The sequence below is a fragment of the Peromyscus maniculatus genome, chromosome 23 (genome assembly GCF_049852395.1).
Source record: "Peromyscus maniculatus bairdii isolate BWxNUB_F1_BW_parent chromosome 23, HU_Pman_BW_mat_3.1, whole genome shotgun sequence".
NCBI lineage: Eukaryota > Metazoa > Chordata > Mammalia > Rodentia > Cricetidae > Peromyscus > Peromyscus maniculatus.
This window is the reverse complement of record NC_134874.1, coordinates 51,658,925-51,676,122: the sequence shown is the minus strand read 5'-3', so window position 1 is coordinate 51,676,122 and position 17,198 is coordinate 51,658,925. Positions and strand designations below refer to the sequence as shown.

General features: G+C 44.5%; 1 protein-coding gene across 1 annotated transcript; it reads right to left on the bottom strand.

The window, feature by feature from the left end:
• Nucleotides 1-6,426: 6,426 nt before the first annotated feature.
• LOC143270440 (disks large homolog 5-like) lies at nt 6,427-15,784 on the bottom strand. The gene is made up of 4 exons (XM_076560367.1): nt 15,675-15,784; nt 11,324-11,507; nt 7,452-7,567; nt 6,427-6,530 (listed from the first exon to the last, which is right to left on the bottom strand). Exons 1-4 carry the CDS (start codon nt 15,782-15,784, stop codon nt 6,428-6,430), a joined length of 513 nt encoding a protein of 170 aa, XP_076416482.1. The 3' UTR covers nt 6,427.
• Between the last annotated feature and the right edge of the window lie 1,414 nt (nt 15,785-17,198).

The following is a 17,198-nucleotide window of genomic DNA, read 5'->3' as shown; positions in this document are numbered from 1 at the left end:
GAGGAGAGAAATCCAAAGCTATATGAGCTCTCAGCTTCTACCAGTTGTTATTCTAAAGGTGATAGATGTTTGCATTTCATCTATAGACTCAGCAAAACCCAGTCTAATGCTCAAACACAAGATGTAACAACCAATGGGACCTAAACCTAGAAGACATGGACAGGAGAGATCCCTCCAGACCCAGATCATCTTCTTCCACAAAGCCTCAGAAATCCACAAAGACCTACATGGAAGTAATGGAGACTGGATATGTGGAACAGAAAAGAAATCTCAGAAACAGACACAGCGAACTACTGCCAGCTGATTTTCTCATAGTCACCCATGGAAATCCAGGCAGAGAGAATGGCTTGTCCAACAATGATTGTAGAAGAAGATTTAAAAGCAAATAAGAAACCCATTGGAAAACTGAACACAGTCAGCATTTCTATTGTGGAAAATTGTTGCTTCTCAATATAGATAACAAAATAGAGTCCCAACAAGGTCCCTGCTGCCTTTCCTTCTGTCATCTGCTCCCATGAAGGGATATCACAGGGAGTTAATATAACAACAGAGGCTGGTCCTCCATTGATCTAGATGCTGCCTTGATAGGCACATGAGGGTTGTACAGATCTTCATGGGGCCTCTTATGCAGTGTGGGCATGGTGTCCTCTCCTGTATGTCATTCATGGCATGCACTATGAGGGTGTTCCTCTTGTCCTTTTCTATGGAAACACTTCTCAAAATGTCATTTGTCTTCTACCTTGAAAATCCCTGGAACAATGAACCATGCCTTCATGATCCCTTTCAATTAAGCTCCTTGTCATGTCCACTCATTGATGTGAGATCAGGTCTTCCCACAAAGAATGTCTGCACTGACTTACCAGAAATTGATTCCTGGTCATGTTATGATTGTTGTGAATCACAGCCCACTTTAATAGAGAGAGCTGCAAATGCGTCAAGGGCACACATGTAACCATGACAATGATTCCTTGTGTGGTGTCACAGAGGCTAGGCCACACTCTGCTCAGGGAAGCACAAAGGTGGTGAAGCTATGCAGATGTCTTTGGACTAGTAATTAGGGGAGGTGCCTGAAGGCTTCAGTTATCATCATTGCTTGGGGACAATTTTCCATCCAATCATCATTTCCTACTACAGAACTTCACTGCTGAGAAGAGGAAGGTCATTGGGGAAAGGACAGACTCAGTCCATATGTACACAGTTCAAATATTGGTCTATCATTTCTGATGCTCAGTTTATCATCAAGAATCTCTCATCATAAGGCTTGTATTGTGCCATCTGCAGGACCTGCAGCTTGGGAAACAGAGCTGTTTGAAATTTTGCCCTCCAGCCTGTCCCTTCACCATCATTAAACACACCTTGAAGTGGGATTGACCAGAAAGCAGAAAGCCATGAGGTTTTCCCTACCTCCTCTCATCATGGTAGTTGATGACTTCTGAGGCTGTCACTCACTGGATAGCAGTGTAACAGCAGTTCATCCTGTCCCATTTGGAAAGTGGAGTCCTGGGACAGGTGCTGACTCTGCCTCAGCTGTTGTCACCTTTTCTAACAAACACAAGTGGAGATTAGGAGTAGAACACAATGGACATATCCCACTCTGAGCAACCCCTTCCTAAACTCCCACTGTCCTTTGCCTCATGCCTCTCTCCTTCCCTGAAAGTTTATCCCTGAAGGCTGGTCTCAGATTTCCAGCAATCCTTCCAACTCAGGGTCCTTTATTGTTGGATTTCCTTTTTATTCTTTTCCATGGATGCTTTTTTTCCTGCCCTAACATGACATTTGAAGGACAATGGTAAGGAGGCATCTTAGAGATCTGAGGAGTTAGTCAGGTATCACAGTGTTCCATTCCTCTATCTTATTGTGGATGGAAACCTACACTTAAGAATTTTGGCATGCAAAAAGAAAGTGAACAAAACGGAATTAACATCTTTTTCTACTGGTCCTCAACCAATCAAATCTCAGTTATAAAAGAGAAACTGTGGGGAGATTCTTCCTGTGATTTCTAGATGAAGTATAAGCATTGTGCTACCCTCATAACCAAACAGGATTTAGGGAGGGTGGCCTCAATTAAACCAGCTATCTAATCACAGAGTTTGAAATACTTTTCCTGTTTGCAGCAGCAGGATCTGGAAGAAGAGAAGTTATACAGTTGCCCAACAGGCATGCCTCTTTGCTGTCTCAGCCTGGATGCCTGTGGCAGCAGTTGCAGTAGGAACAGCCCACCTGGAAGTCTTCCTGTCAGCATCATTGGATCCTGGGAACCCACAATTTCCTGCTCTTCACCAAGTTCTGGATAGCCAGTAAGCATAGTTAGACTTATTTGATGGGGGTGATTTCCTATAAAATGTGCAGTGTAAGAGGAAGGAGAGACTGAAAACTTATCTGTGCTTGGTGTCAAATGGTATCTGAGGGACTTTACATGTGACATAGATTGTAGATATCCATCTAAGAAAGATCCTGAAACATCTACACATTGTTAGTAACATGGTAGACAACATCAGTGCTCTAGAAGCATGAAAGTTCCATGCACAGAGTGAAGCATGATCAAGCATGCCCCACCCCACTGTAATAGTGCAGCTATTCCATCATAAAGGACGAGCGCACAATCAGTGTTGTGCCACAATACACACATGCTTGTTTCCATACAACACACACAAATGTGTGCCCACATTCATAATTTAAGAACATGTGTCTACAAGTTTGCATGCAGACAGACAGACAGACAGACAGACACACACAGAGAATTATACTTTGAAATTCAATTAGATGTACAATAAATTGGCATAACAAGAAATTAAATATAAACAAACCACCATTGTGGCATTGGTATGCATGTATATGGTATTCATGTTGTATGCAGTACTATGAGTATAGTTATGTGCATATTTTTATAAGTATCTATATGATATACCTAATATGTACAACCATATCTAACTGCATATACATGTGTATATAAATATAAAGATAAACTGAAATCCCAACTCCCAGACACCAGCCAAGTAGGCAGCAGAATTTTCCGAGTGGCTGGCTTGATGTGTCAGCTCTTTCCTGCCTTCAACTCTGAGTGCCTGTTATGTTTATTAACAGTATCATTCATTTGAGACAAAATTCTGCACAAATTTTTCAGAATGCCCTTTAATATTAAAATATTCTCTAACTTTCAGAACCACAAGAAAACACTCAAAGGCAGAAAGCCACGAGTCAATCATGAAAAGTACCAGGGAAGGGCCAATGAGATGGCTAGATGGGTGGAAGGAAAGAGCTGACTCCTCCTAATTTGTTCATTGACCTCCATAGGAACAGAATGACAAAATGGCATGGCATGTATTGTATGTTCTTTCTCTCTCTACCATACGTATGTATTTATTTCCTCATCACTAAATAGATAGATAGATTTTATTATTTTAAATACCAATCAGAAGATTTCTATATACTTATATAATATAATTAATATTTAAATTAACGAAAAAATCTCATGCAGCTCACAACTGTTTGTAACTCCAGGACCAGAGGAGTTGACACTCTCACACAGGCATACATAAAGGCAAGACACCAATGTACAAAAAATAGTGAATAAACAATTAAATATTTCTAGGAGCTAGTGAGGTCAGGAGCCCCACAAGCATCCCACAGAACTAACTAACCTAGGCTCATAGTGACTCAGACTGAACCACCAACCAGGGAGTATGCATGGGACTGAAGTATGTCCTCTGCATGTATTTTACAGTTGTATAACTTGGTCTTCTTGTGAGACTCCTAACAGTGGGAGCAGAGCTTGTCTCTAATGCCTGCTTTTGGGACCCATTCCTCCTACTGAATTGCTTTGTCCAGCCTTAATGTAAGAAGTCTTGCCTAGTCTCACCAGAACTTGATACAACATGGCAGGCAGATATGCACAGGAGGCCTGCCCATTTCTGAAGAGAAAAAAAGTAGGAGGAATGGATGGGGAGCAGGAAGATCGGAGGGTGGGGGAGGGACTGAGAGGAGAGGACCGAGGGGAAATTTTGGTTAGGTTGTAAAAACAAAAATAAACAAATAAATAAAACCAAATTTATTCCAAAAGAGGGAGAATATTGATGGTTATCATACTTAAATTTGAGATACTAAAAGAATGTCCCTCCAGGGACATTGCCACTTATTCTAACTTTATAACGTGTTTGCAGTTGTACAGGAATTGCTGGGGATGTCTTTCTGTATGCTGTGAATGTGTTGCTCTGAGTGACTGATAAATAAACGCTGATTGGACAGTAGCCAGGAAGGAAGTATAGTATAGGCGGGATAAGCAGAGAGGAGAATGCTGGGAGTGGAAAGCTGAGTCAGGAGAAGCCAGTGCCACCATGAGAAGTAAGATGTAAAGTACCGGTAAGCCACAAGCCATGTGGCAACTTACAGATTAATAGAAATGGGTTAATTTAAGATATAAGAACTAGATAGCAAGAAGCCTGCCTCGGCCATACAGTTTATAAGTAATATAAGTCTCTGTGTGTTTACTTGGTTCTGAGCTGCTGAAGGAGCTGGGTGGACACAGGAAAACTCCAACTACAAGGGATAATTAAATCATGTTAGACATAATTTTGAGCTGGTCTAATACATAATGTCTTTGTGTTGTACTTGGAATAATTATATCTTGTTTAGGCAATATTAAGACATGGTTATTGTTTTACATTTGGAAATTAATCATGACATAAAAAAGATATAATTGTGTGTCAAGTTGACAAGGGTGCAATTGTGATAGCAATTTTTGTTTGTCAAATTTATTACATCTGAAATGCATTAAAACCCCAAAATGGAGGGGCATGCCTGTGAGGTATTTTTGCTTAATTTGAAGAGAGAAGATCCACATGTAATCCTGATCTTTGCATTAGAAAGACATTCCTTTTATCTGGATATTGATGGGGAAAGAAACACCTATAACTCAGATCTTTTGAACCCCAAAACCCCACTTGTAATCTCAGCCAGGCCTTGTGCTGGAAGTCCATATAACGAAATGGAGGAAGGGAGTTTTGCTCTTTAGCTGCTTGCTCTCACCTTGCTAGCAAGTCCATGCCTTCACTGGCATTGGAGCCAACTTCCTTGGGATCCCAGACTATACTACTGATGGGCTGAGACATCAAGCATAGTGGACTGAGCAACTACTGGATTCAAGGACTTTGCTGTTATAGCCAGCCAATGTTCAATTAGCTGGACACAGCCTCTAAGTCATTCTAAAACATAGCCATTTGTATATATGTATAGAAATTCAGTTACCCCATAAAACTCTAACCAATGCACCAGACATGTATAGAATTTTTAGAGTAGTTTGGGCCTGACAATATCTCTGAGTCCCATGGCTGGGAAATCCTTGTGCAGCTCAAGATTCCTGGAACTTACTGAGATACATCCAAGCCTGTGAGTTCAGGGTTTACAGGAGTGTGAATCCTCACCTGTCTAAAGAAGAGCCTCAGAGTGAAGTTTGAAATTGCATTTTATTCATAAAGTACATTCATTTTACTCAATGGGGGCTTTCAAAACAGCAGTCCTTATATATAATGTAACGCCTTAGCAAACTATTACAACAATGACAAGAATATAAGAAATAACAAAAATTAACACAACCTTGAACCAAAATGAAGAAAATTAAAATCCATAGCATAAATATCCCAACATATAAACACAAATATTAAGCAAATTTCAGGATCACTTGGAATTTCATTATGAGAGAGCAAATGAGGTGAGGAACTAGCTTATTCTCTGCATTGAATTATCCTCAGCAAAACTTGCACATGACATGGCTTCAAGTCAGCTTGAACAAGTCAGCTTCAGCACTGCACTGGAGAGAATCTTATGCTTTTGGGTGTGGTCTGTCTGGATGGCAGTGTGATGTTAACACAGTCTTCCTTGTCAGGTTTCCCATCACATATGGAGTCAGCTTGTCAAAGCCCTTGACAGGAAGCTGACAGAAGAACTCTTGCTCACCCACATGTCCTCTTCTTTTTGTTTTGCCCCTCACTGGGGCCACGTGCTGATGGATGTCAGGGTTCTTAGTAATTTGTGTTGTGTCCTCTGAATCTCAGACTATTTCTGATACAATCTTTTCTCTGGGAATACTGAGCCAATGGATGTGGATCAGACTGTGGCTGGACCGCCTGATGGTAGGTTGATATTTGCCTCACTAGTGAGTTCACAGCTGAAAAGAGGTGGCATTTTCTGAGGCCATGAACCTGGAGTGTAGAATGTCATGCCTTCAAGGTGTCTCTGGCTTCTTCCAGCCTTCTCAGTTTTCTGAAGAGGTGCTGTCATGGAAAATCGGTAAAGAAAATAGGATTCAGAAACAGTTTTGCTGTGCCACTGTCAAGAACAATCAGGGCTTATTCATCCCTAGTAAACAAAAGTTAAGGAAGGAAACTCACCCCATGAACACCCTGGCTGTGGGATGGGACTCAATGGTGGCTTACTTGCCTGGAACATAGTGTTTCTGCCCCAGCAGCTCCATGTGCAGGAGGCTCTCTTCCTGGGCTGTGGTCTGCTCCAGTTCCTGCTGGAGGTTTTCAAACCTAGGGGAGGAAGGCAGCTGGGGCACAAGCCTGGTGGGGACCTGCCACGTCAGCTTTGAGCCCCCACCGGCTCTCCTCAGCTAGACAATCAAGCCTTACCTGAGTTTATTCCTTGCTTCCCTAAGGGAAAAGGGTCAGAGAGCACCTGGGCAGGATTTTTTTCTCAGCTTTTAAAAACTGCCTGAAGTTGAACTGGTAAGTACATACTGTGCTGGATTAGAAAAAAAAACAGCATATTTCTCCAACAGTCCAAAGACATCATTTTGGAGAAATATCAGTATGTTAAAGTCTTAGGCACAGTTCAGGAAAGATATCCCTGGCCTTGATTAGATACCAGGTGAATGTGAACCTCCTGGAAAACTCTATGCCTGCCCTCTAGTGGAGCCTACACAGCAATGCAAAGAAGGCTCTGGTTATTCCTACAGCTCAGAACCCTGCATGGGATTAACTTGTCAGCTCCTTCTCTGTTTATGACCAAGAGTAAATCTTCTCATGAGAAACTGATAAACATTGCAGAGAGCCTGCAATCAGCAGGAGTGTGCTGTATGCAAATTTGCAAAAGGTGGACACTTCTCTCTAAACGTGATGGAAAAGATGCAGGGGACACACTTTCCTTCATGATCAGTGATCCTCCTTTCCAGGTTTCTGGCTATGGGAATATTTTTTGGGAATTCTAATCTAAGAGATGAGATACTCAGCGCATTCTAGAGGTCTCAGAAAGGAAGAGGAGGACACAGTCCCCATGAGACCAAGGAGAAAGCATATTGCTTCCTGTTGACAGAGCCAGCAACGACACTCTCAGGGGTTCTTTTCCTGCCTTTGGCTGGCAGCTTTGCCAATTGACAAAACTCAAAGAGGACGGAGATCCAGGTACAGCGGACCCACTTAGATCCACCTGTTTCTGGAATCGTGGGCTCCTACCTCATCTGGGACACAGTGAAGTGATGCTGCAGCTTTACTGCCAAGTCCCTTTGCCTGGTGAGCAGCTCCTTCTGCTTCATCAGGGACTGAAGATTTTCCTCAAGTCTTTGATGTTCCTGTTCATTAGAAGATTGTGTTTTTAGGGGAGGTTTCCTCACCATGTACATAAACATGCATTCTCTCTCTCTCTCTCTCTCTCTCTCTCTCTCTCTCTCTCTCTCTCTCTCTCCTCTCTCTCTCTACCTCTAGTACACACATGTATATAGATGTGCACATATAAGCACACTACATTCCATCTACAATTAGTTTCCCAGATAACTCTTACATAAGAAGAGATCACCTGGGATACTATGGAGAACAAAGTTACCTTTCATTAACCTACACCCTTTCGACCCATATTCCTGCCAGGAGGCAGGAAACACAGGATGCTCTGAGCACAGGGATGTGGAGAATATTGTGTACTTTTACTCAGTTTTGATAATTTTTCAGTTTATTTTTAGTTTATATGTGCAGATGTTCAGCCTGCTTGTGTGTCTGTATAACATGTGCATGCCTGGTGACCTGGGAGAAGAATTCAGTGGGTAGATAAGTCAATGCAGTGCTTGCCTTGAAAACCTGTACACAGACAGGTGAACACCAGGGTTCCTTGATCTGTAATCTAAGCTCTCCTAGAAAGTTCCCCAGTCTGTGCATTGAAGGCTTAGTTCCCCAGCACAGGACCACTGGATGGAAGTGGACCAGCCCCTTGCTCTCGCTCAGTGCTTCCCAGTGCCTCCAAGGAGGGCAGCTTCCTCCTAAAGAAGCTCTCTATACCACAGGTTGCCTCCATTTAGGCCCAAAGGAATGAGCTCAGAAAACTAGAAAATCTCTACAATCCAGAGTCTATAGTAACCATTCCTCCAAGTAAGTTGATTGTGTCAGGGATTTCTTTGAGTAACAGAAGGTTGACTAACTCACAGCCAAATAATTGCATATATTATTCCAAACTTAACAATATCCCATGGACCACATTGTATATTTGCACTCATCAGTGATGGGTATCTGAGTAGTTGCTAGTTGGGCTGTTCTGATGAGTTCTGCTGAATCCCCATTGTCCCCTAATCTCTGTGGACACCACTTTCCATTCTGGAATCAGTGCCCCACCTGAAGACTCCAGTTCTACTTTCTGAATAATTGCACATATCTTCTCACAGGGCTGCACCATTTTACACTACTAGCAATGTCTGAGAGATCTCACTTCTCCCAACTCTCCATCATTCTAAATTTAACTCAGTATGAAGAAGTTTGGAATAAGAGCAGATTCTGAGTGTTGCAGACACAACATGGAGTGGGTACTTGAGAGTATGGTGAGCCTAAGCAGTGCCCTGAGACAGCCTCTCCTCACACCTCAGCATATCTGTGGGACTTCTGCTGGGCTGGGATGCAGCCATAAGCACCTTTGCAGTTCAGAGTTTCTCTGAAAATAAAGTCTTGGTCAAGATCTAAGGACCAGTTCAGCTAAACCAAGGTTAGGCAAAGGTGAAAGGAAAATGGCAGCAGGCGATGAGGAGAAAAACAAAACAGGATGCAGGGAAGTCATCAGTGGTTAGCCTCCTTTCACCCAGAACAGAGAAGGACACAAACCCCAAGGCAGCCTTTGCTGCCTCTCAGTAGCCTCGTTCTCACCTTCATGGACCCCAATTACTTTTTTTTTTCTCCAGAGAATTTCTTTGCAGAAAAATAATTCTGCCTCTGCAAATACCTGAAAAACTTTTAGCTTGCATCAATTTTCTGTCTTTTGTTGTAGTTAGCTGTGTGGACATGCAGAAGGATGAGCAGCTCCATCTGTTCTTTGATGGAGGCAAAGTGGTTCTAACCAGATTAGGCACTGTACTTTCTCATTGAAATCCATGTCCATCATTCTTAAAGATATTTCCTTGTTCCATGGGAGAGTGAACATACACATAGAGGCTCAAACACACATTCTCATTCCACAAAGATACACATAGAGACAACAAAACACACACACACACACACACACACACACACACACACACACACACACACACACATTCCTTGAATCCAGAAAGGCAAGGTAGAAGACTAGAATGTTGCAGCACCTTTTCTACTCCAGGGGGAGGTAGTTGGTCCTCCCTGCTGTCTACAAGCCTCTTAGACCCAGCCAAGCTCTTCTGCCCTGGCCTGGACTCATTTCCCTTCCCAGGGAAGTTCTTATCACCAGACTCACTGATCGTACAGAGAAGTAACAACCTCTGCACAACTGAATTGGACCATACAAAACCAAGTGCTGGCGGAAGAGGGTCGGACATGAAGCCTCCTGATAGATTTAAGTTGAACCATCATAGTCTCCTCACTAAACTGACCTAGACTCCTCTACAGAAGACTTTGACAGCACCAGAGACTAGAAGTCACCCATTGTCATTACCCAACAACTTTTGACCACATTACAGTGCACATTATATGAAAACAGCCCCAGGCCAGTCAGTGGAAAGCTACTTAGGTCATCTAGAGCACTTTTCTAAAACGCAGCACTCTATACAACTATGAGTTGGACTCTGTCCTAAGAGTGAGCTTCAAAATATCAGGTTCCATGTTGTGAAACCAGTAGACAAAACAGACCTTTCCTGGGAAGTAACCTCTATGATGTGAAAGAAAAGAAGTCTACTTTTTTATTTTTAAAGTAGCTCCATTGTTTGATTTTTGTTATTTATTATAAGACACATTAATTCCAAAGCAATAAAAATGCTTAAAAATGAAGAGAAACCAACAAGTCAGTTCTCTTTCTGACCAAATGAACCATTTAGCAAATGAAATGAGACAGAAAAAGACAGGATGCTCTACTGTGAGGAGACAGGAGATCCAAAGATCTGTGGCTATCCAGCGTAGCCAGAACAGAAAATTTCAGGCTTAGTGAGAGACACGGGCTGAAGGGAATAAGGGAGAAAGCAACAGAGGACACTCGATGTCATCATCAGAACTTCCAAAACACCCACAAATGTATGCGCCCTCAGACAGGCACACTCATACACAGACACACACCCCTCAAATCATCAGTGATCAGAACGCAGTGAGGAGGACATCACACTGGATGAGGATGACATTGCCATTTGGTTTTAGACTCCTCACACTAGCTGTTATAAGTGAGTCCCACAGTTCTGCATCATTTTGGACTAAAAATGCCTGGAGAAGCTTGCTGTGTTTCTGCAGGCTATGTTGATGCTGTTGACTCAAATCTGCCACCCTGTTCCCCCCTTTCATAAGCCCTTGCCACATCCCTGGTCATCCAGTGAGCTTCTGAATGTAAGATCCAGGATGGGACAACTGGTCAACGCCACTCACAGCAAACAGTATTGCGAAGCTGTTAATTTAGTTTCTGTCACTGTGAACCAAGAGCTTGGCCAGGTAAAGAGAACACCATGGCAGTCTGGGAACAAGAGGGTAAAATGCCATATGATACCCAAAAAGATGTCTATGAGCCCCGGTCATTTGGCTTTTTCAGGGGGTGTTCCTCGTTCCATGCAATGTGTGCTCTGATCTCACATGACCCCTGCCAAGCAAATGAGACCCAGAACCTTGACCTGACTCACTCAGACCTCTGTGGCTCCCATCACAGCCCAGCTCCTCTCATACTGACATACAGGTGAGTAGTATGTGATTGACCTGTCTCCCTCAATGGACTGCAGTTTCCAGCAGAGCAGTAGGGTTTGCTTGCTCTAAGAGGCTAACTCCCAGAAAGACTTGTGAATGATCACAGAAGTGAACTGTTGGATGGGATGGGTCATTTGGATAAGTAAGTAAATGGTTACATGGGTGTGTGCATATGTGTGTGTGGTCAGACTGGTGGCCAGGTTGGCCCTGCTGCTTCAACCTACCTGCAGCTGCCTTGTCCAGAGGTCATAGATCTTCTCATGGGCCTCTTCACAGAGCCTCTTTGCCTCCTCACAGGACTCTTGTAGTAAAATCTGCTCCCCCTGCAGCTTTTTCTTGTCCTCTAGCAAGATTCTCACTTTTTCCTTCAGCTGAGTCTGTTCACTCAGGTGCTGACTGTAGAGGGTGCTGAAATATCACAAGAAATGATGAGGTCCACCTCCATCTGCCACTCCTGCCTCCTAATACCATGATTCCTGCAAGGTCCGATGTCCCCATTCCCAACAGCCCTGGGCCAGAGCCCACATTAGCCATGGCAGCATCACTCATGTGCAGGCCAAACCCAGAGAACAGCCAAATTCCAGAAAGATTTACACTACTTCTAAAGACCCTGACAGCAAAAGGGATCCATGTAGCTCTGAAGGGTGGATCTGCTACCTCCCGCACACACACCCTAGTGCTTAACTGTTCACAGTATTGGGAAAACATGAGCAGGTAGAGGGAAACCATGCTCTGAGAGAGACAGTAGACCCATCAGGAATACTTTCCATCCATGTGTCTCATAGAAACCAGCACTGTAAGCTCCTGCCAGAGCCACAGAAACCATGGTGCAAACCATGTTTTCTGTCTAGAAGTTCCGGAGGCTGACAGGAAAATGTTGGGAGGGGTTCTCAGAATCTTCACACTTAGGAGAACTCAGTCTAGGAGGCACAAGTCCAAGAGCTATAATGCAGGCTGCTTGCTAAGAGGTAAACAGACTAGAACCACAGCCCTCACTTTGGTTCAAAGGTGGAGAAGGGAAGAAGATGCTGTGGGATGTCTTTCTGTATGCTGTGAATATGTATTGCTCTAATTGGTTAATAAATAACCTGCTTTGGCCTATGGCAAGACAGGAAGGAGCCAGGCAGGAAAATCCAGTAGAGACAGAGAAGAAAGGCAGAGGTGGAGGAGATGCCAGCTGCCACCCAAGCAGCAACATGCCAGCAGGCTGGCAATGCAGCAGCCATGTGGGAAAACACAGATGAATAGAAATGGGTTAATTTAAGATGAGAGAGCTAGCTAGCCTGAAAATTAAGCCATTGACCATACAGTTTGTAAGTAATGTGTGCCTCTGTGTGTTTATTTGGGTCATTTGGCTGCAGGAGGCAGGAGGGATGGATTCCTCCTGACAGCAGGGTCGGGTAGGACTGGAGATACTTCAGACAACAAGAAGCAGTCTTTACCAAGTTCTGAAATCCACCCAAGTCAGGCACTCACCGGTAGATTTTGGTCTTCTCACTCAGCTCTGTGCACTTGTACAAGGCCTCACTAATTTCCTTGGGTAATTTCTTCACATCTGACATATCATTCTTATGCTCTGTGTTCTGCATCTCATTCTCCAAATTCAGCCTGTGGTAGGGCATAGCCCCAGAAACAAAGAACCCTGTGATCATAGGCCTCAGGGACCCCATGAATTGAGGTTGTATTTTGCACTACCCTAGCCTACTGGATGTCACATTCTGAATCCTATGTACTGCGAACTCCTGATGTGCATTAGACTTGCTACCCTGCCCCAGGGCCAGAAAAGGCTGGGTGTCAATAGGGAGGGAGACAGGGCTCCATGAGCTCCCTCAGTAGGCCTGGAGAGCTAGAGTAGCTCTCCTAGAAGGTCCACAGTTGTGGGCCTACCTGAAATCTGCGATGACATTTCCACTGGCGTGAGAACAGAAATGCTTTGTCCTTACAAGGATAACCAGAACTCATCATCAGTATTACCATGGAGGAGGCACTTAATGAAGATGGCTTTATAAACTCCCAAGGGTATTCCAACGAGGCACCAGGGTGAGCACAAAGACTGAGAACAGTGATGCTCAAAGGGAGCTCCCTGGTCTCAGAACTTATATCACCTGAAATCTTTGAATTAGTCAAATTCTCAGGCCTACTCTCAATCTCCACTCACAAGATCTGAAAGGACACACACACACACACACACACACACATACACACACTGTTAGGGAGCCTCTCAGAGACAGTACAGAACACACTGAGACCAAATCCTGAGCACAAAGAGTTGCATTTCCCCAACAGGGCAAGCATGGAATTGGGAGCCAGCCTCTGGGTCAGGCAAAGGCAGACAACATGCAGCAGGCTTTTTTCAGCAGTGGGGTTTAAAATAGAAAGGTTAAGTCTGTGCTAGGGTGAGTTGCTGAGATCTGATTGGACAGGTTGGCAAGTGTAGCCGAGTAATGAATTTTGATGGTTGGACTTTTGTGTTTAGTTTCAAGAATGAGTCAGTGTCCACAAAAGGGAATGAACTTTGGGGACTAAATTTAGGAATGTAATCTAATGGTTTACCAAGGGAGAGGGAAGTGAGGAAGTGAAAAGGGCAAAACCTGCCACTACCATTTTTGTGATGTTTGGGCCCCTAATAGGGCAATTCACAAGCAAATAAACCCATACACAGAGAAATACAGGTGGGTGGCATTGTCTCATAGTATAAGGAACAAGACCAGAGAGGAGCTGGGATGGACTCCAGGCCTTCCATTCACACACAGATGGAGCAAGAAGGATCACCAGGCCTTTCAATCTGCTCCCAGAGCAACGAGCAAAAGTAAATATCTTGTCAAATACAGAGACTCAGGTTAAACTCAGAGCACCCAGCATCTCCTTCAAGCCAACACCTGTCAAGGTCTCTTGAAATGCATGTTGTGATCTTACACCCTACTGCCTCTTTCTGTGGATTGTGATTCAGGCCACAGGCTCTGGTTTTCATCAGGAGGTATCAGACCAGCCTGTGTCCCATCTCACTCCTACAGGCTTCAGTTCTGCCTCTCAGATGCATTCAGGAAAATTTGCTTGTGCAGGTCACCTTGCAGGTGCAGCTTCCAGTCACCGAAGGACTGCTAGAATTGACACAGTAGGGTCAAGACATTCACCAGAGAACAGTGCATGATGAATACCTGTTGTTCAACTCATTGTTGTAATGGGCCAGGAATTCACGCAGTTCATTCCTGTCATTGTTCATCATCTGTAGCTGAAGTTTCAGTTTTTCCACTTGGTTCAGCTGCTGCTCCTGCTCAGTGAGGAAGAAGGGTGTGAATGATGTCTTCCTAGCAGTCCCTGTAGGTACATAAACACAAAGTGAATTTCTACAGATGAATGGCATAAGCCAAGAAGATCATGTGTAGTCCCAAGAGGAGGCCTGAGGAAGAGGAAAAGCATGGAACCCAGTGAAGCCCTCAAAGATCAGAGCAGCTATCCTTAAGCTGGGCCTCATAAGCCATGTGTCTGTCTCTAATCACTATGGCTAGATATATGCCTCAGCCCCTACTGCAGCCCCCCTGGCCCTGAAAGACATAAGCAAGGCCAGCCATGTTGGTTTGGAATTGTCATCTTGATGCAAGGCAGTTCAGGAGTCCCTAGTGCTCTTCTCCTAACAGGCCTCATAACCTGTGACCATGACTAAAAGTAACTGAAAGTCTCAGACTTGGGTACATGGATGGAAACTTTCCCTCCTTGGTATTTATATCAGACATAAAGTGCAACAAAATCCTGCTGTGGGATGTTCTGTGGGAGCCCATTCTCAGGTTCTTTGTGGCGTTACCCAGCAGGTCCGTATAGAGGATGATTAGGACCATGGGCCTGAGTGCAGGTGTCTGAGATGGTCTGCACTTGGCTGTGCTGGGGGATGGTCTGTATGTCAAGTTGCTCTGATTGGTTAATAAATAAAACCTGATCGGCCGTGGCTAGGCAGGAAAGATAGGCGGGACTAACAGAGAGGAGAAATAAAAGGACAGAAAGGCAGAAGGAGACGCTGCAGCCACCGCCATGACCAGATACGCTGCAGCCGCCGCCATGACCAGCAGCATGTGAAGACGCCAGTAAGCCACCAGCCACATGGCAAGGTATAGATGTATGGAAATGGACCAATTTAAGATAAAAGCACAGTTAGCAAGATAAGGACAGTTAGCAGGAAGCCTGCCACGGCCATGCAGTTTATAAGCAAATTAAGTCTCTGTGTTTACTTGGTTGGGTCTGAGCGGCTGTGTGACTGGTGGGTGACAAAGATTTGTCCTGACTGTGGGCAAGGCGAAAAAATCAAGCTACAACATCCCATTCTGATACCGCATTAGTGGTTCTGGGCCTCCTGTTGCATTCTTTGCCTCCTGTTGCATTCTTTGCCACTCAGAATGAACTGAAGGAGGTCGCAGCACAGCAGCTGCAGCCTTGACCAATCCTGGCCCTCTGCCAACTAACCATCAGGAATCCTCCACCTTGGATCTGATCTTTAGGAACCTGGAGAAGCAGCATAGGCTCATTTGCTTCATGATCACTGCTACTGAACCCCAATACTAAAAGGTTCAGTTCTAGCCTCACCTCCTTAGGAAACTAGGGGTCTCTCTGGCAATCAGTGTGATCAGTCTTGCCAACATGTCAATTTGGTGAACTCTATAAGCACTTGGTGAATGCCGAAGGGCAGTTGGCATTGCCCGGACTCTGGTAATTTCACAGAAGATGCCAAGGGCTCTCCAGGATACAATAGAATTTCCAGAGAATGGACTGTTAGGGCCACTGCCAATGGTCATCACCTATCTGATAACAAGCTCTTCCCCAGTTCACCAAAAGCCAAGCTGCCCTTTCCAGGAGCCTTTCCTGAGACACAGGGGAAGGCCTTCAGCACCTCCTCATTCCAATCCTGAGACTCTGATTCATTAGAATCTAGTTCATTCTAATCCACTAGTTCATCATGTGTGGAGAGCAAGAGTCATTTTCCAAACACTGCCCAGAAATGGCTCTTCTCATTCTTACAATCGCAAGCTAATAAGATGAGAAATTAAGGATGCTACGAAAATAGCTCAGGATAATGGGGAAGGAAGATCAATTCCATGAGATGAACAAGCACATTAGAGAAGATCCACGGGGCAGTTACAATGTATTGGAATGGTGGATGATTATGTGGGTCCTGTCAGAACAATGATAAGTCATATTGGAACTGATGGAACTTTTGCTAAAACCTTCAGCAGAATACATTTCAACCATCATGAAGTTAGCAAAAGTGTTATTAACTACTGATAGGTATGACTGAAAATAATTAAGGACTGGGCATCCCAGGTGAGCCCTCAGTCACCAAGAACAAATACTTACAGGAAGAGTGATGTCCTAGTCCTGCACTCAAGGTAGAGGAATGAGGACTGGCTAGTGAGAGGGCAGGAACTCAGAAACCTTAGGGGTCACTGAAATGCGCCAATACTTGGTGGCTCCTGCCATGCCAGTGGTTGTTATTTAAAATGTGAGACTCTCTAGCTCTGGCCAGGGGACTTTACTCTCTCTGCTATTAGTGACACACACCAAAAGAAATCCAGTGTGGGTGAAGTGCAGGGATGGAACTGAAACCTCTTTAGTCCCTCTGTGCTTCCTTCCCACTCAGAGTGAAAGCAGAGTGCCCTCAACAGAGCAGCTTCAGCCCTGACCATCCCTGGCCCTCTGCAAACTAACTATGGAAAATCCTCATCTCTGGGTCTGCTCTTAAAAAACTCAGAGGACTAGGATAGGCCCATTGCTTCTCAGAAACTCTCCCCTCCTGAGCCCCACTCCTGAAAGGATCAGCTGAAGCCTCCCTCTTTCAGGAAGCTCCCCTTCCCTTTCCCAGGACTCACTGTGCTTTCCCCAGAACCATTTGTTTCTTGGTGTGTGACATGGAGGCTGAAGGCCATCCTCCTTCTGCCTCCCTCTGATCTCCCTGTGCTCGCCATCCTGTCTCCCAAGAATCCTGTTCAGTCTAGTCAGCATGTCTGTAGGTGAAACTCGAGACACTGCACCAATGACAGTTGGCGTTGCCACAACACTGGTGACATCACATGGAATGCCAGGGCTCTCCAGGAGACAGTGGATTGTCCATGT